This window comes from Filobasidium floriforme (genome assembly GCF_021052385.1).
Source record: "Filobasidium floriforme strain CBS 6241 chromosome Unknown HD553scaffold_13, whole genome shotgun sequence".
NCBI classification, from domain to species: domain Eukaryota; kingdom Fungi; phylum Basidiomycota; class Tremellomycetes; order Filobasidiales; family Filobasidiaceae; genus Filobasidium; species Filobasidium floriforme.
In genome coordinates, this window is record NW_025763634.1 from 58,658 (window position 1) to 83,276 (window position 24,619).

Genomic DNA, 24,619 nt, shown 5'->3' on the forward strand with positions numbered 1-24,619 from the left:
GACCCTTGAGAAGGGTAAACCTGATGTGCGCAACCTCCTCGATCACCTCCCGAAGATCAGCGTTAAGATCTCGTTGATACGCTGATGTGACGTTCGTCTTCGGAATTTTTCGCACCAAAGCCAGTGCGACGAAATGCACCACCACGGGACCGGTGTTCTTGACAACAGCGCATGGTGGTCCTGGAGCAGCGGCTCAGGCACTTCCGTGCTGCCTTACCATGTTGCCACTTAACCGTTCCCCCCGACGTGTTCTCCCCCGTCCATGAGGTTCATTCGTACTGCACACTCCTTGTCAACCGACGACACCCTTTGCGGACGGTTGACCGCTATGATCCTTCATAAGCAGCACCTCCCATACACCTCCCATACCTTCAGCTGATTCCGACATGTCTTGCGAAATGTCGTATTCTTCAATCTCTTCACTCGTCTTGACTTTCGCGCATTCATCGTCATCGTCATCACCAACAAGATGCCACACGCCATCCAAACGTCCGAGCCCGGCCACGGCGTCCTTTCTTCTGAGCCTCATACGACGGGCAAGATCGTCAAGGTCAGTGTCAAATCGATTTTGGATGCGACGATATTAGACTTGGCGCTGACGCGATGTGTGGACCTCTGTCGATCAGCCTCGAGAAGAACAAGTCGTCCTGAACACGATTCGATGCCTCGCCGCCGACTTGTGTCAACAGGTAAGCCTCTACCCCTAACCCCTATCCATCATTGATCACCGACTCATTGGCCGTTTCTGCGCTATCCTTCTACGCCACCTTCTATGATGAAACTGATCATCACGATCATTCGAATTCGCAGTACAAAGGAGGTCATCCAGGAACAGTGATGGGAGCCGCAGCGATCGGGATAGCTCTGTGGAGATACGAGATGCGGTATAACCCTCTGAACCCGGACTGGTTCAATCGGGATCGTAAGTCCAAGTTCAAGTCCACCCATGTTTGTGTTGATGACTCCCAGACCAGTATTCAATCTTCTGAAGGGAGCTGACTGTCACGACACCTATCCTCTTTCGACTTTTCCTTCTTCTCGACCTTCATCAATTCTGTGACTTTTACCTTCACAGGCTTCGTACTATCAGCCGGTCACGCCTGCTTGTTCCAATACATCTTCCTCCACTTATCAGGCTACGAAGCCTGGACGCTGGATCAGATCAAGATGTACCATTCGCCGGCTACCACGGGGTCTATGGCAGCTGGACATCCAGAGATTGAATACCCAGGTAAGACTCTCTCCCTCATCCACTCATTGCCCCCCTTACTCTTAATGAGCCGAACAGCTCGTCCATTTGCACTCGACCGCTGATATTTAAACTCGACCCCTATCAAATCGATCCGACCAGGCATCGAAGTGACCACCGGGCCTCTCGGTCAAGGGATCTCCAATGCCGTAGGGATGGCCATCGCTGCGAAACAGCTCGCGACGACGTATAACAAGGATGATTTGAAGGTCGTCGATAACAAGATCTGGTGTTTCACGGGTGATGGTTGTCTGCAGGAAGGAGTCGGGCAGGAATGTGAGTTTGATGAGTCGAGGAGTTGCGGCTGTTTGATGTGTTGGGAAAGTGGCTAAGGTCTTCAACACGCTTGTGCTGTAGCCATCTCGCTTGCAGGACATTTGGGATTGGACAACCTGATCTTGATCTACGACAACAATCGGGTCACTGTGGATGGATCCATCGACAACTGTTTCACCGAGGATACATCTGCCAAACTCGTCGCTCAGGGTTGGCATGTTATCGACGTGTACGACGGTTCGAACGATGTGAGCCGCCTCGTAGCGTTCGTATAGCGTCGAGGTCGCTAACACGCAAGATAATCTCAGCTCGCTGCCATCCTCGACGGATTCGATCGAGCCAAGAAGCTCAAGGGCAAGCCGGTCTTCTTGAACATCCGTACCATCATCGGCTTCTCCTCTCGTAAAGCCAACACCGGCCCAGCTCACGGTCAAGCTCTTGGCGACGACGAAGTCGCATACGTGAAATCCCAGCTCGGGTTCGATCCCAGTCAAAAGTTCTGCATCCCAGACAAGGTGTACGACTACTTTTCTGGTTGCAAGGACAAGGGCGCCAAGGCGGAACAAGAGTGGAACGCCACTATGGAGCAGTACGCCTCGAAATACCCGGACGAATACAAAGAGCTCGAATTCCGACGATCGGGCAAGTTCGCGCCGGACGGGTGGGAAGAACTCCTACCTGCCAAGGACAAGCTCCCACAAGCCGCGCAACCTACTCGAAAGTCGAGCGGGTTGGCCGTTCAAGCGCTCGTACCCAAATATAACAGCTTTATCGCTGGGTCGGCCGACTTGCTCGAATCGACGTTTGTCAATTTCGATGGCCAGGTCGAGTTCCAGAACGTGAGCACGGTGGTCGATGGATTCCGTTTGAACATGGTAGCTGATCACTTTTGGCTGTGTGTACTCCATAGCCCGCCTCTGGTTTGGGAGACTATTCCGGTCGACAGCTACGATACGGGATCAGAGAATTTGCCATGGTCGGTCTAGGCAACGGTATGGCGGCATATCAAAAGGGGGCATTCATCCCGTGAGCAAGGTTGCTCGGACAGCAATGACGTTTCCAAGCTGACTAGTAGGCCACATATACTATAGCATCATGTCGACGTTCTTCATGTTCTGGATCTATGCTGCACCCGCCGCTAGGATGGCCGCTTTGCAAGGTCTGAGGTTCATCGGGATCGCCACCCACGACTCGATCGGTATCGGCGAGGATGGTGGGTGCGACGTTTCCGATTCCTGATCCCGATCCTCAACTGACGTTCCGATCCCACAGGTCCTACACACCAGCCCATCGCATTGGCAAGCTTTTACCGAGCTCTTCCCAACATCAACCTGATACGTCCTGCCGACGCCGAAGAATGCATGGGAATGTGGACTCTCGCACTGTCCGAGCAGTCGGCGGATACACCTAGCATCTTCGCCCTCAGTCGCCAGCCGGTCCCCTTGCTCGCCGGAAGCGACCGTACCAAGGTCTACCGAGGAGCCTATGTCATCTGGTCGCGAGGCGACGAGGCCGAACCCGAACTGACGATCATCGGTACCGGCGCCGAGGTCTCCAGGGCGATCGCTACAGCCGAAGCCTTGACGAGCGTCAAGAACGTCCGAGTGGTCTCGATGCCCTCACAAAGGCACTTCGACGCCCAAGATGCCGCCTATCGCCGCCAAGTCATCCCGTCAGGAAAGAGCTTGGTCGTCGCGATCGAGGCGTGGGCATCGTACGGTTGGGCAAAATATGCGCACGCTTCGTTGTCAATGCAGTCGTTTGTGAGTCGGTAGCCTCGCCCGCTTCAAGTGGTGTCATTTCACTCATCATCGCTTGCGCCGATGCTGTACAGGGACACTCTGCGCCTCAAGAACAGTTGTACGATTACTTCGGTTTCAACCCGAAGGATATGGCGAACAGGATCGACGTATGGGCGAAGCGTTGGCAGGGCGAGTCTAGGTTGCCGGGCGTTGGAGAATTCGAGGAGCTTTTGCTCGGTGTACAAGGTCACTGAGAAAGATGTCTACAGTATCGTAGTCCGTTGTAATGTAACGATCACAGATCTAGATCAATCACGTCTTATCGTCTCTCCCTAACAGGAACGTGTTTGCGCACTGTCACCTCGCTGTCACTGCAATCTCTTAACGATGCAGCCGATGGTATCAAAGACTCTGATACAACCCCTGCGACCACGTCTTCGAGAGCGTCAACGTCTTAGGGATTATCACAAGTTCCGTTTGACAGGTGCGTGAAAGAATACGACATCTTATAAATAGTCTTGTTCCCCTCGGACTGATCTTCTGTCTGCCTCAGTCGTCACAAAATGAGCGGGAATGCTATCGTAGGTAGAGGCGGTCGTATGTGATAAAGGCGCATGTGCTACCTCGGTACCCATTTACCGCCGCTTTGTGTGGATCTCTTTGAAAGATGAGAACGCTTTCTTTTTTTGTAGCCTTAGACGACATCTATTTCCAGCGGCTCTCAAGATCGGATTGAAACCGATTTTGTGATATTCAGGAGTGGTAGCGCAGTGCAGGATTTACGAATCGCTATGAGACTACATGAGGACCACACCGGGCAGGTCAAGATGCATGTTCAGCTCTCCAGCATCCATCTGGACTGACGGCAGTTGAAGCGCCAGCGTTCATACTTTCCACGATTGATAATCAGATGGTGTATACCTTTCCACTTCCAAGAAGCGAGCGCGGCGTTTCAAAATCGGCGATTACGAAAGGAAAGTTCCGATTGTTTCCGTTCTGTCAAGTAACAAGTCCAATCATCCTTGACACCTGTTTTCTTGCTCAGAGCTCTCCCCGACTTTTTGATCGCATTTCTCACAATGCCGTCGAAGGTCACTCATCGCAATAACGTTGTGAAGGTCGACCATCTTATCTGCTTAGCGACCTTCCTCTTGTCCTACATCGCGCTACGTTTCACGTCGGTCGTAAGAAGCCCTATAGACCTCAAACATCGATGACTCACACCACTATGGCCGAATCTCACACTCAAAATCACGGACTCGAGTTCTCCATGGTCATGGAAGAACCCGACCGAAAGCTGGACTGGGAAAAGGACACTCGTCACGTCAATCTCGCCCCTTGGGGTTGTTACCACTATCCGCTCGTGTACAAACGCTGGCCGAAACACCCCAAACCGTTCAAGCGGACTATATATCAAAGCGAGCCTTGGTACGGTAATCCCTTAGACTACGCTTTTGTAGACGAGGAACGCTACGCTGAGGGCGACGACAGACCATACTGGAATTCCTCTGACGCTCGGTCCGAATTGGAAGGAGAGTTCAAGTGGCCTGATCCAGCTGGCGCCGAGAAGACTGACGAAGACGGATGGATGGGAGAACGAGATCCCCCTCGACATGACCAGACGGATAAATATATCAGTACTGGTCTTGGACAACGTTTCATGACGTCTTTCTTGAAGCTACAAGGTAGCCACGGACCAGAGACCGAGAGTATCCTCTCACATCTAGCTGGCGAGTTTGTCGAGAGGACGAAACCCATACTTGCTGCCGGTGTCATAGCTCAACAGACCTGGACCAACAAACATCAAACCACCGCTTCCACCATCAGTCTGGCTGAAACCTTCGTCGACTATGCCGGACATGTCGGTCGAGCGCTATTTGGACCCGATTTCGTCAACCCCATGCTCTCCACATCGACAAGCGGATCACCTTTGCAAATGCAAATGAATCCAGCCCTTGCTTTCCCGACCGGACATGGTGTCATCCACCAACACTCACGGCCCACGTATACCCCACAGATCGTCGTACTGCATGAGAACAAGGATTCCGACTTTGACCAGCACCGGGCAATAGATAAGTTTCAAAAGAAGCCATCTTGGGATCAAGTCGGATTCGTCGTCGACGTGATGGACCATCCCAGAAAAGACATGAAGACTCATTCAGGGTTGAAGTTTGAAAGTGCCGGGGTTTCTATCTTCAGATCATTGGTGAGTCGCTGAGAGGATTGTCGAAGCGCTCGCAGCTAGAACCATAACGACTTTTGGCTATACAGACCTGCCTCACTCAGAACAATTTAGCCAGCGGCCGGACGTTCGGCCTATCCTTGTGCGCGACCAGTATCCGGCTCTGGTGGTGTGACGCAGAGCAATTCGGAACATCTCGTCGATACGACTTTGACGATCCCTCCGATGCCCGGTCCATCGTCGACCTGATCGCGTTCGCCTTGATACGCGGTGGCAAACTGTCCCAACGGTGGACCCCTCCAGAACAATTGGTCACGAAGAGATCAGAAGACGTCTTGTCCACCTGGAATGTGAGAGATTGGACGCTCATCGAAGCCAGGTCGAATGTCTTTGGGTCTCGTACTACCGTCTGGTCCGGCATGGCAACACCCGCCAACGCAAAGTCTTCAAGCAATGCTGTCGAACCACAACCCGTCATTCTCAAATCACAGTGGCTCGTTCCCGAACTGGCGCGACACGAACACGACGTGCTATGCAGGCTGCATGACGAAAACGTAGCTAGCACAAGTTCGACTCTGCTCGACGACGATACAGCCAAGGAAATTCAATCGCGCCTAGTTCGGTCATTAGGGAGCGTGCACGATAGTACTTTGGAATCCTGGATCACGATTGGCGCGTCTGACGGGATTCGGTTGCAATTTACCGCTCTCCTCATGTCCAGTTCGAACCCGCTCCCTCGGGCTCTGTTTCAATCCAACGAGACCACATTCGGCATGCGAGGCTGGATTCAGATCATGAGGGATATCGTCCAATCTTTCTGGTTCGCCGCCAGTCGAGGTGTACATCATCGCGATATGAACGGTGGCAACGTCCTATACAGCGCGCAGCCCGATGGATCAATCGCCGGTCATCTCGTCGACTTTGGCAACGCCCGGATCCTGGACCGACCTCGTCTGCCTGCGAAATACACGAGAGCCAAAAGATACCCGGAGATACACCTCCTCGCGGACGATAGCCGATGTGCCAACCCGAAGTTCATGAGCCTGGCAGCCATGGAGTCCGATCGTGCATTCGAGTCTTACATCACCAGCTTGGAGAACGTAGAATTCCTCCTTAAGAGAACTGAAAAGGCAGAATCGACTGGGCCCTCAGACTCCCCACTTTTCTGGCGGGAATATCTAGAGGAAGCGAAGGCAGAGGTACCTTTAGAGTTGGACAAGGCGAGGAAGCTGTTACATAGATACATCGATGATCTCGAAGCTCTTGCACATCTGATCGAGCACTCTGTAAGCCCCTTCTAGTCTATGTGTTACGCACTGACAATGCTAACAGACTATGCTTAGCTTGATCACGTTATAAACCGGAAGCTGAACTTCTCTTGGCATGAAAAGCGGCGTAAAGAACGATTTGAGCTGAACGCGAAGCGTCGTGTTCGGGAAGCTATAAAAAGTTCTAAAGCCGTAGTACGTCGCATCACCCTTCCAACACTTTACTATGACTGCATTCCAAGATGTAATCCCCGACTCACATCTCCCCGCCTCGACGCAGTGGATAATATTCTTCGACTCAGATTTGCTTCGAGGGCTGTTGTGGAAAACATACCAGATCGTAGGACGGGCTCGGCAGCAGCTCGACGCATCTGCCCCGTCTGCGTCTGGCGAGATGGATCCCATCGAGGATCAATGCTTCCACGACCTCGTCAGCGCGCTCGACGAAGCTCTGCCTCGAGCGCCGATAGAGGGTTTCGTAGAAGAGGCTGCAAAGCCAGAGACCAGCACTGTAGATGCAACTCCCGACCATGTTGTCGAAGCCGGACCCGCCGGTGTGACGCCGACCGCTGTGCCAGCGCCAGCGGATCCGTGATTGCGATAGCAGTCCACGAGAGAATCCTGTTGTGACCATATCATAGCGTACGTTCTAGGATGTGGCCATTCGTAGAGACACAAAGTCTTTTGCATTACATCTTACAACGTTCATCTAGTTACTAGCTCAGCTCTTGATGGTACCGTACGAGACGAGACGGGCAGAGGCCGCTAGTTCGCCCGAGTCATCGTTGAACACAGTGATGACCAATTCGATGTCGTCCTCATGAACCTGATGCCATATCTCCCTTCAGCGAAAACGGGCGCTCTCCATATCAAAGGTGAGGTCTTGTTTTAAGGCCTCGATAGATGCCTACACCAAAGCGACGGAATACTACGTCAGCCAAACAGCTAGCAAATCCGTCCGATCTCCCTGAGGATGCGGGAGAAGCTTGAATCTGTGATTGCTCGAGATCAAGCCTGTCAAGTTTCGTCGCCCACTACTACTGTCGGTCGACCCGTCCCAGCTCGGCCAGCTCTTCTCCGCTCATGGCTTGTGTCCGACGTCGAGTTATAACAACGGACTTCTAAGCTTCTAACCGAGAGTAGAACGTCGATTAACTTTCTTTTGCGCCACTGATGGTCAGCGATCATCGATTGATTGATCGGCTAGATTCTTGTTAACCGACAACCTTCTTTGGTTTGACACGTCATCACGGGGTTGAAACAGGGACCGAGATGCCGAGGCGTTCTGGCCGATGCCGAGGGATGCCGAGAGACATCGCCGCGTGCCAAGGGGATGACTTTCGGCACCGAAAGAAGGTTGAGGATCGGGATGACGACATGGGTACAATTGCCCGATCAGCTTTCAGATATCAGATAAATAGGAGCAAGGTTACCCTTCGTACACCCTCGACCGGTCCTCTTCGCCTCCTCCTTTGCTTTCAACACTAACAATACACAATACGACATACGAACAATGCAAACTCAGTACCAACAACAACCACCCACTCCCTTCGGTGCCTACCCCCAACCACCTCCAAATGGTGCACCTTACCACGGTGCCGGCGGATCATCGATGGCGATGATGGGCGACGACGGGACGGGTCCCAAGATCGATCCGTTCATGGGTACTTCATCATCAAACCCGATCGGATCTAGCGATACAAAAGGCGGTCAGATGAGTATGGACTCTAAACGCCAATCCACCGTGCCCCCCAATAACAACAACAACTACGATAACAACAACGGGATGGCCTCGACGACGACACCATCCGCCCCGTACCTCCCTCCCCCCGCCTCGAACCCTCCGACCGGTCCTCCTGCCGCACCTCCCGTCTATATTAAAGACGTCAGCATGCTCGATACCTCTCAATACAACTCGGACGCCCACCTCCTCGCCGCCTGTCGAGCCAAGGGTATCTCTCCTTACTTTGCCACCCAAATAACCCGGCTACGTGAATACTCTTCCGTCCGCCTCGTGCTCGACGACAGCGGGTCGATGAAGGCCATGCAACAAGTCTACGGACAAGGTCCTACGATCAGGTGGAAGATCTTGCAAGAGATGGTCAAGGAGATTTTCGACCTGATGACCATCGCCCGCGGGCGAGAACCGTTGGATGTTTATTTCTTGAACATGTTGCCTCAGGGGATGAAGGCTGATACCGTCGAGGCGCTCTACCCGTTCTTCCAACGGACGCCTCAGGGGACTACGCCGACTTTGGAAGTGATGAGAGAGATTATGACGCCGGAGTATATGGTCGTGAGTCCCACAATCCTGCATCGCGTTCTTCATTCGCTTTTCCGCACGAGCCGACCTGACCCGGATCATCCCTACCTCTCGTTTATTTATATTACAGCGAGAAGAAGGCGTCCTCACCCTGCTCATCACCGACGGAGCCCCCAACTGCGGGCACCAAGCCTTCCGCACCTTCCTCCTAGACGTCCAACGTCGTTTCCCCGCATCCTACCTGACCGTCGGGTTATGCACTGACGACCCGGCAACGATTGACGAGTACGAATCTTCCCTCGACAACGGCGTCCCTCACCTGGACGTCATGTCCGCATACGAAGACGAACGCCGAGAGATCCGCAAGATCCAGGGGAGGAAGTTCGGGTTCACCTATGCGGATTGGACGGTCAAGTTCCTCCTCGGCAGTCGGGTGACCGAGTGGGACAGCTTGGACGAGCGGAGGTTGACCAAGCAACAACTGGCGATGATACAGAAGTTTGGGAATAGTTATCTTGGGATCGGCGGGGGTGCGGCTGCGGGTGCCGGAGGAGGCGGGGCGGGTGTGATAGGAGGAGGTGGTGCTGGTGGGAGGGGCAAGGACAAGGACAAGAAGTGCACGATCATGTGATGAGCGAGGGTGCATGCCGGGCTGGCCGTCAGGATAGGGAATCACTTGGAATTCGTTTTTGGTTGTCATTTTGTTGCCGCAAGGCTGTTCAGCTTCGTTCAGGGTCTGTCTTGGTATAATATCATCCGACGACTGTATCGCTAATGTCAATGTACATCAGCTTGTGAGCCCGTATGATAATCGTTGAATCGCAATTCATAGGGCTCCTTCGAACTTGAATGATCGCATGGTGACCCAATGTAGTACCGCCACCACCTCCAGGGCGCGACTCCGGACTGTCATGGAACTTCGTAACTTCATATTCAATATTCAAAGTATCGAACTCTTGGTATAAGGTATATCGCTCTGTATCTCTCGCGAAAACACACACAAGCGCTTTTTCTGAACCACCCGAATCCGCTTCTTCTCTGTCTATCGTCTCACCCTGTACAGCTCGTACAGCATCATGTCCCCCCAGAGGTAACCTCCAGGAAGCGCAGCCGGGTGTAGCCTGCTCGAATCAGCAACAGCGTCAGCGGAAGTGTCGCTGATCCGTCGCAGGCGTGGCGATCTCGAAACGCCGGAAGTATCGACTCACGCATCCAACATGTACCTCTCCATTCCCAGCATATGATCCCCCCAACGTCCGATACTGACGCTCTTGGCCGATTCGTACTGTTCCCGAACGCAGTCGGCGTCACACCATTCCGTCGGCTCGGCTGGAGGACCACGCAAGGCCGCCTCGAGCGTCTGCCGGAGTTGGACGAAACGGACCAGCGAGTTGGCGCGAGGCAGCTGGTTGTCCGGTTGATTCGTCTTGGGAATATCCTGGGTGAACCAGTCCAAGTTGCCGCTGATGGCTGCACACTCAATCCACACGAAAAGCTATATTAGTGAGGGTCAGGGCATCGAGATGTAGGAACACGTCCGACTGACGGTAATGATGCGTGACCCATTGAATCGGGACATCCGGATAAGCCTTGCGCAAGACGTTCGCTACGCCTCTCACTCGACGTTTCCACCACGTGAGTCGGTCGCTGTAATGAAGTTCGCAATCCTGTCAGCTACGTGTTCAGAAGATTCACCGCGGATGAGTTCCACATCAGACCGACCTAGACAACCCGTCTATCGTCGACCTATCGTTCTCGAGGTCCAATCTCAACCACCTCGCCGTATCCCACAAAGCCGTGTTCACCTGGATCAGATCCGGCGCCTGTCGACCCTGTCTGAGGTCAGTCGTGACCGGCCCGACGACGTTCGATTTTGGATTGGAGGCGTTCCTCGCGATCGATGCCATGATCGATTTGACAACAGGGCGTAGCAGCCGATCGACCCGGAGGTCGGTCGATGTCGGGGGGATGATGCCGTTCTATATAAAAGATTCCAACGGCGATAAGCGTACAAATCCAACAACGAGACCGCCTGACTAGACAAGACCATCACGGCGGAAGACTCACCTTGAACGTCCAATACTACAGTATGGTAATGCCACCGCGCCCGAACACCGTCGATAGTGTATCACATCAACATCTTGCTACGATACGACCGCCTCCAAGCGCAGCACTGCTCCGACCCAAAATCGACTCACATCCGTCAAATCCATCCCATACTGATGAACGTGTACGACCAAAAAGTCCACTTCTTCCACATAACAGATATGCGGCCAATGATTCCCATTCCCCGGCGGGTCCGGTTTCGAGTCTTTCCACCCACTCCCATCTTGTTCGGAACTGTCGTCGGGGTCGAAAGGTCTATGCGGGGTGGAGTAGGGGTTGACGTTCTCCGGCCAGGGAACGCCAGCGGGAGAGTTCCAGGGGATGGGTTTGATCTCGGATCCTACGAACTGCGAGAGGAACCGAACGGGAGAGCGGAAATCGTTTCCTTACAGTAGTATCAGCTGCTGCAGTCTGCTCCGTTGTTTGATCTTTCCACCTGGACGTGGATGTGTGGACACGGCATAATGATACGATATGACCTAGGGAAGAAAGGGGGAAGAGGATAATACTACCCACGGCTTACCTTGCAAAAATGATCCATATTATACCTCAAAACGCTATCCCCATAGAGGACCACCGTCTTCCCTTTCAACCAGTCCCACCCTGAATCCCGATCCTCACCACCGCCTTCTCGGTCATGATTCTCAGTAAGGACTTCCATCTTCTCGTCACCCTCCCTATCATCGCCTTTGATCCGGGAGTCATCTCCCGCAGCTAACCCGGTTCCAGTCCGGTTTCCTCTAATTCGTCTTCGATGTTGGACCTCGTACATGACCAGCTTCATCAACCCCGGAACCTCCCTCTCCGACCGATTTTGATTCCCATCTTCGTCTTCCGCTTTGTGTGCGAGGGCGAAAGGCACCCAACGATTTTCATGCGGATCTTGTTTGTCGACCAGGAGGTGTCCTGGGAGGTCGTAAGGGCTTTAGAGATCGAGAATGGGATGGCGGATTGACGGATTGACGATTGATGGTGGTTGAGTCGAGGTGACAGAAACGATAGGTAATCAGTCGATATACTCATCTGCTCAACTCGGCAGCGATACCACGAAAAAAAAAACACCTAAAGGACCCCCGTCTTTGCTCGGACGACAAACTCACTTGACATGACCTCCCCCGATTCTCCGCTGCCCACCCCCACCTCCAAAACGTCCTCCTTGCATGACCATCACCTTCGTCGCCCACGACTCCGGTTCCATATTCCAGTACCACAACCCTGTACTCATCATCACGAGCAGGACTACTAGACCGTACCATGCTCGTTTGTTTCCCGGACCTGCCGGTCTTTGATGTCGTTGTAGTTGTCGAGTTGGGGTGTGGGGGAGCATCGTCTCGCCTGCGGACTAAGGAGCTGATTCGCCTATGTACCCTTTGACCTCTAGATCTATCGAGGTGCGAGGTGTTGATGATGCTGTTGATACTTGGTCGTCATCGTCGATGACGTCAAAGATGATGATATGATGATGATGGTGATGACGACGATGGACGAAGATGAAACGCGGAGAAGCAAGGTTCGAGGGATGACATGATCACGTGATCCGGGAAGCTGCCGTTTCATGTCTCATCGACCTAGTCACCTCGAGGTCGTTCTTGAGTATTCTTAACATGGATCTCGCCTGAAAACCAGAACCAGTCAGAGCGTAGAGCGTGTCATCGGACGGAGATTCCCTAGGGACCTGATCGGCAGTACAAGAACGACATCGGAACAACGCCATGGAGTCACAAGATTGAACAGCCTGATTATTGCCCATGCCTTGGCAGATATGAGGGTATGATCGTCGTGCCAGTCGTGTTCTCTCATCAAACAGCTATAAATGCGTCATCCTCCTTGCCTGCCTTCAACAAGGCCCGGTATCGTTATTATCGCCGCCTCCTACTGTGCCATTGTACTCATACACCCGCCTGGGAACGACCTCAACGGCGATCACCCTTGACCGCATCTTCGGGCAACTTTTCCAAAGCTCGCTTGATCACCTCGATGCAGGCCGCGAAACACTGATTCTCGATCTTTGTCAACCCGACCAGAGGGGGGATCCCTGGCTCCGGGGGGAATCTCCTCGCAGATCTCCTCGCAGTATTTTCTTGTTGTTGTTGTTGTTGAGGTCTAGTAAGGTCCTCTCGAGCGTTCCTGATGGTATAAGCTAGGTTCCATTTCATTTCGCTCCAATCATATCCACAGCCTAGCCCATAGACGACCTATATTGTAATGTAATGCAACGTAATGCGTCCGAGTCAAAACCGAGCGAGCGAGCGATCAGTTCGCGTCATGTTGTTTATTCTCAGAAGAGCGTGTGCGGGACATGAAAGACGAGGGATCGGGATCCGAAAATATATGAAACCTACGCTCATGGATCTCCACAATGTCTCCTTGTCGGCCTTGTCCTTTAAGCCTTCCAACACGGAGGCCTTGTCGTCGTCGATGCCGGAAATCCAGCTCATCTGCATGGTCGGGTGACGGTCACGGTCACGGAATTTTCCAAAAGGAGGGAGAGAGAGAGAGAGAGAGAGAAACTCGCTACTCAGTCGGCCGCTCGGTTGTTTGGTCCCGAAAACGGCGTTCCTTCGTTCGGGCTCACCTGTAGGAGAAAGACATACACCACCGATTCCAGGTCGTCGATATACCGATGCGAATCCACTTTTAATCCTAGAAGGGTCTGCTGGTAATTTTCCTTGGATATCGTTTTCCGGAGCTCGTAATCGGACTTGGCCGCGTCCACGAGGCTCTTCTTGTCTCCTGGGTACCACTCAACAAAGGCCTTCGTTCTCACCGTATGAACGCTGGAGAAGACCGGAGTTCCCGACCGACTGTCGTCTAGTGTCAAGACGTACGAGTCCCAGTCGTCCTGCATATCAAATTCAAGGTTGCCCTGGTTATCAATCTCGTTCTCGTCCTCGTATTCGTACTTGAACCGAGGGTTGTCACGGTACCGCGCGATTCCGTAATCGACGAGATACCCGACAGCTCGGCCGGAACTAGGATCCCCTGGGACTTCTTCGATCCAGGTCCACATGATATTCCCTAGACTGATATCTCGATGATGAACACCCTTGATCGCCGCGTACCACAATGACTCGCACACGCCGAGCAAGATCTGACCGTAGTGCCGAAGCCCTAGGACGACCTCTCTTCCGTTGCAAGAAAAGACGGTATCCGCTTCAGTCGGCATGTTCCAGCCCAACGGTCCGCTTGTTGCCATGATGCAGAGTGAACGAGGTGTCCCACGCGTCCGCGTCTTCCAAACTTCAGGATCGACCTGTTCGACCTGTACGACACCGAGCGCTCTGGGGAGACAGGCTATGACCTTTGGGTCGATGATATCCATAGGAACCGGGTCGGTATGACTCGGATCGAATTCCAACTGCGGTTCCCCGTTGTGTAGATGGTCGAGCATCTTCAACTCGTAGTCTTCCACCTCGCGATATGTCCACCAGGCTTTGACGATGACGTCCGTCGGCTCGTCGTCCGAGTCCTCTCGTTTAGCTTTCCCCGCGAAAACCACCGTCCTGGAATCGAAAAGAGCTTGACGTATGCACAGGTATTTGTAAGGCGATTCACGGTCGGTCCAGGTCCAGCTCTGCGTAGCTTCTTGATCAAAAGGCCTGATCATAACACCGCCGCGATCGGGAATCCAACGATCATGAAACGGAGCCTCCGGATCGGTGAGGAAAGCGACAATGTCCACTATATCCTTGGCGTGTTCAGGGTCGTCCAGACGGTACATCCGCGAGGAGGCAAAAGTCTTAGGGTCGAATTCCCAAAAACGGAGACATGGACCAGCGAGGGTAAACGTATACGTCGTTCTCGTTACCGGGCGGTGTCGAAGGAGAAACCTCTACGTGCAGGAACAGGAAAAGTCCGTCAGCCAAAAACAGAAAGTCCGGGGTTGATACAGTTCCCGAGGACACTCACCTGATCATCGAGCATTTGGGGTACGATATCCCACTGCATTTCAAACTCGGCCTCCGCCCGCATGTCGTCCTGTTTGTCGAGCCTTACCTGTGCCGCTAGGACGACGTGTTCCCACGTCTCGTAGCTATCATCTTCGGAATCGGGCTTCGGAGGTTCGTCGTTGGTCTTGATCATGACGATATCAGGCTTGGAAAGATATCCGTCGAATCCGTCGTCTCGTCCTTCATGAAAGACCGTGCTCACATTCGGCCGGATCGGTCGACGCCTGTTCGAACGGATATCCAAGGTGGTATTCCCCTTCGTGCCATGCACCCGGTCGCGGATGGCTTTCATCAGGTTGACAAACTTTCCCGTCAAGAGATCTCTATCTTCCAAGTGTTGTTCATAGCTTTGGTACTCGATGTGAGGCTTCACGTCCCCGTAGAGACGATCGTAATGTTCGGTCCTCTTGCGAGGATCCGATGCGACGCGTGCCAAAAAGTCGATGATGTCTTTCAGTTCACACGGTCTTCCAGCGAGCCATTCGGCCGTATCTTGAACCTTTTTCACGAGCTCCTCGGACTGGGATACGAATTCGAGCTTGAGAAAGTTGTCCCGGTATCGAGCCGCACTGTCTCGCATCAAACGTCTCCGTTCACCATCCTCGACCTGTTCAGAGACCCATTGGCGTGTATGTAGACTCCAACCGGGAGAATGCACGTCCTCGATATCATGGTACTTGTTCCTCTGATTGAACCTTCTCTGGATGAGCGGTTTCACTGTTGCCCATCTCCGGCCGACTTCGATGTACTGGTCGGGCGACCGATTGCGAGCGCCAATATCCCTGGCGAGTTCGCTGTTCAGCGTGTCGTCGTCCCAGTCGGTGTGATCTACCAGCGTGACCTTGTACATCTTGAAAGGGGAGAACGGCCGGGCATGTGATGCCAGAAGATCCATGCTTCGGGATGGGCCAACGGATGTCTGTTCATCAGGGTTAGGAGTATCTCGAGTTCTTCTTGTTGTCTCGCGGTCAAGCTCGGTCGGACATCGCTTTCGAGCGATTTGCTTTCTGGAGCGCTCCGAGTAAAATTCTAGCGTTTCCCAGGAATTTAGAAGTCACGGCCAAGATGAAGTCAGGCAAGAGGTATCATAGTTACCAACCGCCCCACGGAAGTACATTAAATTTCTCCCTACACCCTGGACACATGGAGCTTTTTGCCTTGTGAAGATGGGTAAAGATGATCTGTCAATCTTGGAACTTGGCGTCCTCATAATCACCTGAACTCTGCTTTGGCTACTGTTGGTATGTCTTGAGAATCGATAATGTGAGACCAGAGAGGATGATATAGAGCTTGAGGGTGAAGTAGTGGAAGACCTGGCCGTTATTGGCCATGTAACGCTCTTCGATTTTGAGTCATCCAAAATCCCTCCATGCATCCATGTCTTCCTCATTTCATGTTGCCAGAAATGCCTACAGCTTGCTGAGTGCAACATCAAACTCCTCCAGACTAGCGCTTACATCAACATCAAAGTACCTCTTGCCCTGCGCCTTATGTGCCAAGGGGATATCTGAGCATTAGCAAGTAGGTCTTCAACCAGCTCTCATGACAGATGTGTGATGTCACTATAGACATCAGACAAACTTGTAGCCTTGAGGAGATACAGGCTTATGATAAGACTTTTGAATCCCACAGAGTTCTGTACTTTTTGGATCTGAATTGCAGAAAGGCAGCGGTAAATATTTAAATCAATAGAGTGTGTGGCTCTTGTTGTTCTATTTTCGCATATTCATTATTCAAGTCACACCTTTGGGCGGACATGTACGAACACAAGATCAGGTATAGTTGTAGTTCACAACCATCACCTGGACGACCCCCAACTGCAGAACACCTCGTAGCAAGGCCTTGAATACCCGATACCCAGATCCGTACAAACCAACTGTGGACGCCGACAGAGCAAGGATGTTCAAAAAACGAACCCGAACGGCCAACCCGCGAGTCAAGGAGGACTATTCGACACCACCACCACCCCGACCGACATCATCATCAACAGCAATAGCAGCAATAGAAGGAGAGTCAGGGTTAACGGCCGCAGATACTGAGAATAGACCCGTCGAAGATGAAGAGGACGAAGCACCTACGTGAGCCATCTCCAGAACCCATCTCATACTGACCCGGTCGAATAGACACTCTAGCTAAACCTCTTTGCCTGCGCTTCTCCCTCTCTATCTCTCTACCTTTCCACCTCTTTGCCTACTTCCCAACTTTTTTCTATCTGGGACCCCACAGCGGCACCCTCCAAGAAATCCTTCTCCTCCGCCGCCTAACCCAATCCAAATCCCGGACGTCCGGTATAGACCTCGTCCGCTTGAACAAGGGGGAAGAGAAAAAGAAACGCCGCAAGAAGCCTTCTGGTCAGCGGAAAGACGGCGATGACCAAGGCGGGGAAGAGGAAGGAGAAGAGGGAGAGGGAAATGGAGGAGAGACTTATGGGTTGAAGCAGAGTCGGGCTGGGAGAGGGGAGGGAGGAGGAGGGGAGGGGGAAGAGTGAGTCTTGGTTCGTGCCAGATACAGATACAGATACAGATCAGACAGAATAGACCCTCCATTACCCTCCACTCCACTCCGGGAAAACATCTCCATGCAAAAAGTATGGCAGTTGCAGTGTAGGCTGATATATTCGTTTGATGTGTTGTGTTGTGTTGTGTTGGTGATTGGTACGGGGCGGATGGACAGCGCCGAAAACGACGACGCCTCCAAAGCCCGTCGACTCGTCCGATCGAACAATTTCACTCAACAGACCAACGCGTTGGACGTTGATAAACACATGTGAGTCGGGGTCATCTTCCCCTTCTCTCACAAAATCAATGTACATGTCGATCTGACGACACGGACACGGACACGGACGTGATGCTTTCATTCTTCTTACCCTGGTATTTAGGATGGCGTATATCGAAGCGGAACTCGCTAAACGTCGTCAAGGCCCCACCACCACCACCCCCAACCCCAACCCGGACACCTCCAACTCCAACAAGCCGGAGGTCGACCCACAAGAAGAACTATACGCCATCGCCGAAAAGTACCGGCTCGAAAAGTACAAGCCCAATAAATCTCGCGGCGGGGTAGATGATGAAGAGGGTGGGAACGTGACGACGAGTTTGGGGATGTTGACTAGTATCCCCGAGGTGGATTTGGGTATGGAGTGAGTAGGGTCGTCGTCGTCGTCTCTCTTTTTAACCCTTTATCGATGGGATGGGTAAAAATCCTCGCGTTGATGCTGACCAGACAATCGATGATGATGAAACTAGCATCCGACTGAAAAACATCGAAGAGACCGAACGTGCCAAACGGGCCATGATGGAGAACCGGAATCGGAACCGCGGCCAAGGACAGAAGCGTAACGAGGCCGACGAGAGTTTCGCTGCGGCGCGGTGTGAGTTTGGAGTCTCTCTCTTTCCCTCTTTCTCTCTTTTTTTTCTACAACGTTTTTCTTCTTCTTTGCGGGTGTCACTAACTATTAACCTCTTCTATCTCTATCTCTATTCCTATTCCTGCACCTATGTAATCCCCACGACCCGCTTTACAGTCTACCGACCACACCACACCATCCAATCCGATGCCGAAGCCCTGGAAGACGCCAAGAGGGAAGCCGCCGGCTTACCCCCCTTGAACCGGGGTAATAACAGGCAGAGGGATCGGAACGAGACGGCGACGGATGATCAGGTTTATGAGCGGTTCAAGAAGAGGTGAGAGTCTTGAGTTTGACTTTGGGATTTGACCTGGGGGGTGGTGAGGAGTGTTGTTTCCTTGTCTTATCGAACCCCAGTTTCGGGAGGAACGAGAGAGGAGACAAGGGTGATTCCGTGCTGATTCTGCTGCTTTTTTTTTTTCAACTTGTGTGCCTCGTTTTATAGGGTACGGAAGAATTGAAAAGTCGGATCGTCGTCAGGTTCAACCTGGTCTGTGATTCAAACCTTCATGATCCTAAGGAGAGATGATCCATGTTGTACGAAACATTACACCACATTGGCATTACGGAATATGGTCCCGACTTCAGACCGTGACGACGATATCGCCATTGAACCGTGAGATTGCGGCGTCTCTCGCGAAATCGTGCATTTCGACGGTCGTGATAAACTCCCATCTCGACTTCGTCCGGCTCCCACAACTCAGAGCGACTGGCGTACCATTGTACAAGGACTCTATCTTGGTCAGAGAATGCTGATTGCGGTTGTCAATTGACGTTACCATCGATCGATCTCGCCATGACCACCTTCCGACTTTGTTGGTTTGTGGCTCGGAGAGCGCGAGGATCACGCTCAGTTACCTACACTCGAAGTTTGCAATGTTCGACATATTTCTTCTTCTGACATCCTCGTCGTTGCCTATTCCACATCCACTCCCCCATAACAATACCCTGACGACCCAAATCTACTCTCAGAACAGCCGAGTAGTACACAAGATCATATAGCATCCATCCACTTTCGCCAGGCCCAAGCTCGATGGACCCAACATCATCTCAATCGACACCGAACGGGGGATTACCAGGTCCAGGACCTATTCCACCACCTCCTCCTCCCCAAGTTATGAATATGAACCCTCCACTCCCACCTAATTGGTCTGAACACAAGGGTGAGTCAATTCATCCCCCCACTCAATTGTTGGCGTGAAACGAACGGGTAGCTGACTTTTCGTCGAGGCCAAACTGGATTTTACGACACGGAACTACAGCCCCGAACGGGACCTCGTATTATTACAACAACCTGACCAAACAATCGACCTATACCCGACCTCTTCCTACTGGGATCGCCCCTTCTTTCCCACCGCCTTCCGTGCCCCAGACGCTCAATGTCGGCGTTGGCCCTTCTCCTTATTCTCATACTCAACCTTTCGGCCAGCCTTTCAACCCTCATGGTCATCTCGTTAATCCTCATGGCCTCGCACCACAATTCCCCGCCCCCGTCCTAGCCCCAGGTCTAGCCTCAACGCAAAACAAGCCCAACACCAACACCAACAGCACCGAGGAAAAGAACAAGAAGAAGAAAGAAAAACCCAAACAAAAAAACCCCATCCCCGGAACCTCCTGGCTCAAAGTAACCACCAACCTCAATAACGTCTTCTACACCGACCCTTCTACCAAGGTGTCTTCCTGGGTAATCCCCGATGAGATCAAAGATGCCGTCGAAGCGTTCGAAGCCTCCTTAAAAGCCCAGGCGAAGAAAGAGAAGGAAGAGAAGGCCGAAGAAGAACGAGCGAGGGCGGAAGAGAGACGGTTAGCCGACTTGCGGGAACGGGAAAGAATTAGGTTGGAGTTAGAGGAAGAGAAGAGGAAAGGGGTTGAGGTGGAGAAGAGGAGGAAGAGGGAGGCTGATCGGGAGAGGGAGAGGAAAAGGAAAGAACGGGATGGGGAGGGCGATGATGATGCCGGTGAAGAAGAGCAGGAAGAGGGGGAGGATGGACGGCGGGCTAAGAAGATGGTCAAGCTGGACGAGCAGGAGGGAGACGTCGAGATGAACAACACCGAAAACAACGGCAACAACGACGAAGACGACCCCGAAGCCAGGCCAGAACTCGACTCCGAAGACGAAGAAGCCATGGCCATAGGTCCTATCGACGAATCCGACGAAGAAGCCTGGCAACGCGCCGTCGCCGCCGAGATCGCCCGTGAGACCAAGATCAAGGATCGACAGAAGAAAGAGAACAAGGCGGCCAAGAAGGCTCGGGAGGAGGAAGCTTTGGGGCGGGTGTTCCAGCTTCCTCCTCCACCTCAAGCTGAGGGTCAGGGTCAAGATCAAGTTCGAGATCAAATTCAGGGTCAGGGTCAGGGTCAGGGACTTCCTACGGGGGTGGCTAGGGTTCAGGTGGATTTGAACCCTGATGAGGGAAAGGCGTTGTTCAAGGTGAGCTTTTCGGCCTAGTCTCGTTGTTCGAGGTTGACACTAACACGATCCTAATGTGTGGCGTCGTTGTTACCTCGCAGTCCCTGTTGTACGAAAAAGACATCTCCCCGTTCGCACCTTGGGAAACCTCTCTCCCTCTGTTCATCAACGACCCTCGGTACGTCCTCTTGCCCTCGGAAAAGCTCCGTCAAGAAGTCTACGAAGACTATTGCCGCGAGGTCGCTCGTAATCGTCGGTTGGGCAAGACCAAGCCCGCCGGTACTAGCAGCAGTCCGAGCACCACCGCGGGAGAGACATCGGGAAAGAAGGACCCGGAGAGGGAATACAAGTCACTCCTCCGAGCCGAAGTCAAGAGCACCCGGACGATCTGGGAGGATTTCCGTCGAGCCTGGAGGAAAGATCGGAGGTTCTTCGATTATGGCAAGGACGACAAGCAGAGGGAAAAGGTCTTTCGGGATCACCTGCGCGAACTAGGGGAGAGGAAACGGGCCGATGCGAAGCGGGCGGAGAGGGATTTCATGGACCTGCTCAGGGAGCACGATGAGATCAAGCCGGATTCGGACTGGCTGCAGGTGCGTTTCGGCCTCGGTCTTATTTTCGTTCGACAATCGTTCTGTTTGGAGCTTTCGGCTCATGTTGGTCGGTTTCATCATCTGCAGGTCAAGCGTGGGATGACATCCGATCCGAGGTACGACGCCGTCGGTTCTTCCTCGTTGCGTGCAGAACTGTTCCAGCGTCACGTCAAGTCGCTCGGTGCTCAGGCCGAATCGTCCCGGACCGAGACGCCCGAAGAGGTGGCCGCCAGAAAGGCGAGGGAGAGGAAAGAAAAGGCTCAAGCTAGTCTGCGTGAACGTCAACAGCAGGTGCAGGGTGAAAAGATGCGGTTGGAGCGGGACGTACAGAAGAGCAAGCTCGGTGCGGGACGGGAGGACGGGGAGCGAGAGTTTGGTAGTCTGCTCATTCAGGCCGTTCGTGAACACAACGTATGTCGAAGTGCTCGAGGTGTGTGGGAAACGTAGCTGATACGACGTGCGCACCTCGCAGGCTTCTTGGCAAGAGACAATACCGCAGCTGGAAAAGGATCCTCGTTGGGAACATCCGGCGTTAACGCTCGCCGACAAGCACGGCATGTTCATCGCCCACCTCCAGTCTCTGGCACACAAACGGCTCGACGCGCTGCATAAATTGTTCCTCGCCCACGCTCCTTCCCTCGATACGCCGTTCGAAGACGTCTACCCCGAAATCGTCAACGACTTTGCGGTGACGCGGCTCGGCCTGACGCCGGAAAAGCTGCAGAGTCGGTACGAAGAGTGGCAGAGGGTACGCTTCCAACAGAGCAAGGCCGAGTTCCAAGCTCTCCTCAAGGAGAGCAGCTTTGTCGACTTTTGGGGACGGATGAAGAACAAGGCTCTGGCCAGTCAGGGGGTCATCCCGAATGAAGATTCCGATGAAGAGGATGACGGCGGGGATGAGACGGGTGGGAAAGCCAACCTGGAGATAATGGCCAAACAGATCGATCTCAAGGAGATGCACGACGTGTTACAGGTCAGTGCCTTGCCCGTCGCTTTCAAGGCGTCCGGACTATCGTACTGATTCTCTTCTTCGCTCGGACTCAGCACGACAAGCGGTATCTCGTTTTCGATCACGTCCCGGAAGAAAGAGAGGCTTGGCTTCGAGTGAGTCGGAATTCCCGTGCGCTCTCGGTTACCGAGTTCTACCTGACTCGGTCCTCTCTGCTTTCAAAATGTTTAGGAATACCTCGCCGGTCTCGACAATGCACTGGCAAATTTGCACGTTCAGGCACAGCATTCGGCATAAACTTCCTGTGAATGACGAGAGAATTGTAAAAGGCGCATACACATGATATTCGACATCACAACAGAAAGATGAACATAAAGACCGCAAGCTTTGATCGACCACGCAATACGCCTGCCTCATCTGGTGGCGAACTTGTGGTATACAAACTCGCCGCAGACTCGCCCGATTCCGTACAGCAGCCCTTGCAAACGTTTCAACGGTCCCAGCCGCCTTGCGGCGTTCGAGGAATGAACGAGGCCCGATATCGAACCAGCGGAAAGATCCTGCATTGGCGTGACTGATGTCCCATACCATAATTCCTAAGCCTCCGAGCGGCCTCCGGGGATCAAGATGACACCGCAAGTTCTGCCTGCTGCTTGACATATCTTCGGACTTCTTGACCTTGATCGGGAAGATCGATAGATAGCGAGATCCACCCCCGGTCTCCCATCTGTTGCTCTTGTTAGGTCGTGGCTTGCCTAACAATACGGCTAAGTGGTTTTCGTTCTGAGTCTGCGTGTTTACCTTGATATCCCCAGGACCATCGAAAAGATCTCGATGAACAAGTTCAACCCGAAGAACCAATCGATAGTCTCTCAGGAAACAACACCACCCAGCCAACAACAAGGGTAGGATGTGAGCGGCCGGGGGACCGGTGGTATTGACAGTGAGAAGCAACGCTTCAGCGGCCTCTGCCTGCAGAGAGTGAAACGATAGTCAGCCTTGACTGATGGGAATAAAAGGTCGGGGTTCAGACTTACCATTTCTCCCTGGAGTCTGGACTTCACCTTTAAAACCTTGAGGTCATTCTCGTTCGCAACCCAGATTGGCCTTGTCGTTTCCCGGCTCCCACTCATACCCTGCCTCTCGTCCGTACCCTGATGGATTGGTATCTCAATCGTAGTGAGGAAGTAGATGAGGGCTTCCTCTACCCAGGCGTCTGTCAATTACTTTGACGGTTGCCGTAAGGCCTGGAGGTGCTTGAGCTTGATGACCATCCTTATCGAGGGGACAGGTCCGATCCAAGGCAGCTTAACCCATGCTCCCGGCTCTCCATCATGAGTGCCGCTTGCTGTTGAGCCTCTAGTGCCGTTTGCTGGTAAGCCTGAAACGTATGCGGTTCGGCTCCAAAGGCCACTTGTTGTGGAGCCTGAAGCACCTACAATCTTCCGGCTGATTTGCATCTGCCTCTTCCAGTCTGGTTGAACATGTCCTAGGGGCCGTACCCCGAGCTCCTCCCTCTCTGCCTCCTGCCTTTGCATTTCCCGCTTCATGCTGCAGATGATTGACAATCTGTTGCGGATGAGGCTGTTGGATGTCTAAAACCTCTCCCGCCCGATGCCCGTCGTTCCCAAGTCTTCAACATTTTAGGCTTCTTGCTCCGGTTCAGGTCATTCCCTGTAACCCCCAAACATGTACCATCTATCGTATGTCATACGGTCATTCATTCCACCATCCCAATGATCCAACCGCTCCTGATGTCCTAAGATACTGATTGCCTCGTATTCATCAATAGGCAATTGCTGCCAGATTGACCTGTACTCTTCAATTGGCCCTTGGACCAAGTAGAATTGGACTTTGAGCGCGTCCTTGATGTTATGGTGGGACCGGTAGTCGAATAACTTTTCTTCTGCTCCGGGAACCCTCATAACTTCAAGGTGTGTCATGTATGCACCGAAGTGCTTGCCATTCGAGTCCAGTTCAATTTGGCCTTCCAAACAGAAGTGCCAGAGACAGTCAGAGTCAAGGCAATAGCTCTCTTTAAACAGACGAGGTGAGTCGATTGGTGTTTATTGCCCAACTCTCGGTCGCTCCATATCACGTTCTTTTCTACAGGTACGAGCCCAAGAGCCGCAAGACCATCTCCAATTTTATCAGGCTGGCTCAGGATGTAGAGACGACAACTGTACATGGAGAACAAGGCAAAATTCAACTTTGCCAACGGCTTC

The 24,619-nt window shown here is 52.8% G+C and overlaps 7 protein-coding genes across 7 annotated transcripts; 5 read left to right on the forward strand and 2 right to left on the reverse strand.

Moving 5' to 3' along the window:
• The first annotated feature begins 39 nt into the window (after window positions 1-39).
• Window positions 40-3,608, forward strand: HD553DRAFT_45319 (transketolase). The gene is made up of 11 exons (XM_046184237.1): window positions 40-550; window positions 627-689; window positions 811-922; window positions 1,076-1,231; window positions 1,352-1,525; window positions 1,607-1,773; window positions 1,834-2,364; window positions 2,436-2,551; window positions 2,617-2,738; window positions 2,798-3,288; window positions 3,360-3,608. Exons 1-11 carry the CDS (start codon window positions 470-472, stop codon window positions 3,519-3,521), a joined length of 2,175 nt encoding a protein of 724 aa, XP_046035885.1. The 5' UTR covers window positions 40-469; the 3' UTR covers window positions 3,522-3,608.
• An 887-nt stretch (window positions 3,609-4,495) lies between these two features.
• Window positions 4,496-7,312, forward strand: HD553DRAFT_324411 (uncharacterized protein; the record flags this gene model as incomplete). The annotated part of the gene is made up of 4 exons (XM_046181489.1): window positions 4,496-5,473; window positions 5,539-6,735; window positions 6,793-6,912; window positions 6,998-7,312. 4 exons carry the CDS (start codon window positions 4,496-4,498, stop codon window positions 7,310-7,312), a joined length of 2,610 nt encoding a protein of 869 aa, XP_046035886.1.
• An 832-nt stretch (window positions 7,313-8,144) lies between these two features.
• On the forward strand, window positions 8,145-9,803 carry HD553DRAFT_45357 (uncharacterized protein). The gene is made up of 2 exons (XM_046184238.1): window positions 8,145-9,013; window positions 9,111-9,803. The coding sequence occupies exons 1-2, from the start codon at window positions 8,231-8,233 to the stop codon at window positions 9,609-9,611; spliced, it is 1,284 nt and encodes a 427-aa protein (XP_046035887.1). The 5' UTR covers window positions 8,145-8,230; the 3' UTR covers window positions 9,612-9,803.
• A 132-nt stretch (window positions 9,804-9,935) lies between these two features.
• On the reverse strand, window positions 9,936-12,284 carry HD553DRAFT_350493 (uncharacterized protein; the record flags this gene model as incomplete). The annotated part of the gene is made up of 8 exons (XM_046183536.1): window positions 9,936-10,101; window positions 10,189-10,450; window positions 10,527-10,627; window positions 10,703-10,959; window positions 11,048-11,062; window positions 11,179-11,433; window positions 11,610-12,009; window positions 12,187-12,284. 8 exons carry the CDS (start codon window positions 12,282-12,284, stop codon window positions 10,023-10,025), a joined length of 1,467 nt encoding a protein of 488 aa, XP_046035888.1. The 3' UTR covers window positions 9,936-10,022.
• Window positions 12,285-12,718: 434 nt separating this feature from the next.
• On the reverse strand, window positions 12,719-15,958 carry HD553DRAFT_312493 (uncharacterized protein). The gene is made up of 4 exons (XM_046180104.1): window positions 14,996-15,958; window positions 13,662-14,918; window positions 13,429-13,524; window positions 12,719-13,281 (listed from the first exon to the last, which is right to left on the reverse strand). Exons 1-4 carry the CDS (start codon window positions 15,929-15,931, stop codon window positions 13,000-13,002), a joined length of 2,571 nt encoding a protein of 856 aa, XP_046035889.1. The 5' UTR covers window positions 15,932-15,958; the 3' UTR covers window positions 12,719-12,999.
• A 977-nt stretch (window positions 15,959-16,935) lies between these two features.
• On the forward strand, window positions 16,936-18,723 carry HD553DRAFT_342722 (hepatocellular carcinoma-associated antigen 59-domain-containing protein; the record flags this gene model as incomplete). The annotated part of the gene is made up of 6 exons (XM_046182790.1): window positions 16,936-17,114; window positions 17,263-17,520; window positions 17,710-17,802; window positions 17,915-18,175; window positions 18,282-18,406; window positions 18,560-18,723. 6 exons carry the CDS (start codon window positions 16,936-16,938, stop codon window positions 18,721-18,723), a joined length of 1,080 nt encoding a protein of 359 aa, XP_046035890.1.
• A 504-nt stretch (window positions 18,724-19,227) lies between these two features.
• On the forward strand, window positions 19,228-22,776 carry HD553DRAFT_312498 (uncharacterized protein). Its single transcript, XM_046180105.1, has 7 exons — window positions 19,228-19,605; window positions 19,705-20,873; window positions 20,954-21,445; window positions 21,533-21,856; window positions 21,918-22,418; window positions 22,490-22,549; window positions 22,626-22,776. Exons 1-7 carry the CDS (start codon window positions 19,476-19,478, stop codon window positions 22,689-22,691), a joined length of 2,742 nt encoding a protein of 913 aa, XP_046035891.1. The 5' UTR covers window positions 19,228-19,475; the 3' UTR covers window positions 22,692-22,776.
• The last annotated feature ends 1,843 nt before the right edge of the window (window positions 22,777-24,619 follow it).

Bases quoted from the DNA above. Each gene is read 5' to 3' on its own strand.
- HD553DRAFT_45319 (XM_046184237.1), top strand. From the start codon at position 470: ATGCCACACGCCATCCAAACGTCCGAGCCCGGCCACGGCGTCCTTTCT. The intron at 690-810 runs GTAAGCCTCTAC...TCGAATTCGCAG, and splicing joins CCGCCGACTTGTGTCAACAG to TACAAAGGAGGTCATCCAGG. The intron at 1,232-1,351 runs GTAAGACTCTCT...CGATCCGACCAG, and splicing joins TCCAGAGATTGAATACCCAG to GCATCGAAGTGACCACCGGG.
- HD553DRAFT_45357 (XM_046184238.1), top strand. From the start codon at position 8,231: ATGCAAACTCAGTACCAACAACAACCACCCACTCCCTTCGGTGCCTAC. The intron at 9,014-9,110 runs GTGAGTCCCACA...TTTATATTACAG, and splicing joins TGACGCCGGAGTATATGGTC to CGAGAAGAAGGCGTCCTCAC.
- HD553DRAFT_312493 (XM_046180104.1), bottom strand. From the start codon at position 15,931: ATGGATCTTCTGGCATCACATGCCCGGCCGTTCTCCCCTTTCAAGATG. The intron at 14,919-14,995 runs GTGAGTGTCCTC...TCCTGCACGTAG, and splicing joins CCCAAATGCTCGATGATCAG to AGGTTTCTCCTTCGACACCG. The intron at 13,525-13,661 runs GTGAGCCCGAAC...CCGACCATGCAG, and splicing joins TGTATGTCTTTCTCCTACAG to ATGAGCTGGATTTCCGGCAT.
- HD553DRAFT_312498 (XM_046180105.1), top strand. From the start codon at position 19,476: ATGGACCCAACATCATCTCAATCGACACCGAACGGGGGATTACCAGGT. The intron at 19,606-19,704 runs GTGAGTCAATTC...ACGGAACTACAG, and splicing joins TAATTGGTCTGAACACAAGG to CCCCGAACGGGACCTCGTAT. The intron at 20,874-20,953 runs GTGAGCTTTTCG...GTTACCTCGCAG, and splicing joins AGGGAAAGGCGTTGTTCAAG to TCCCTGTTGTACGAAAAAGA.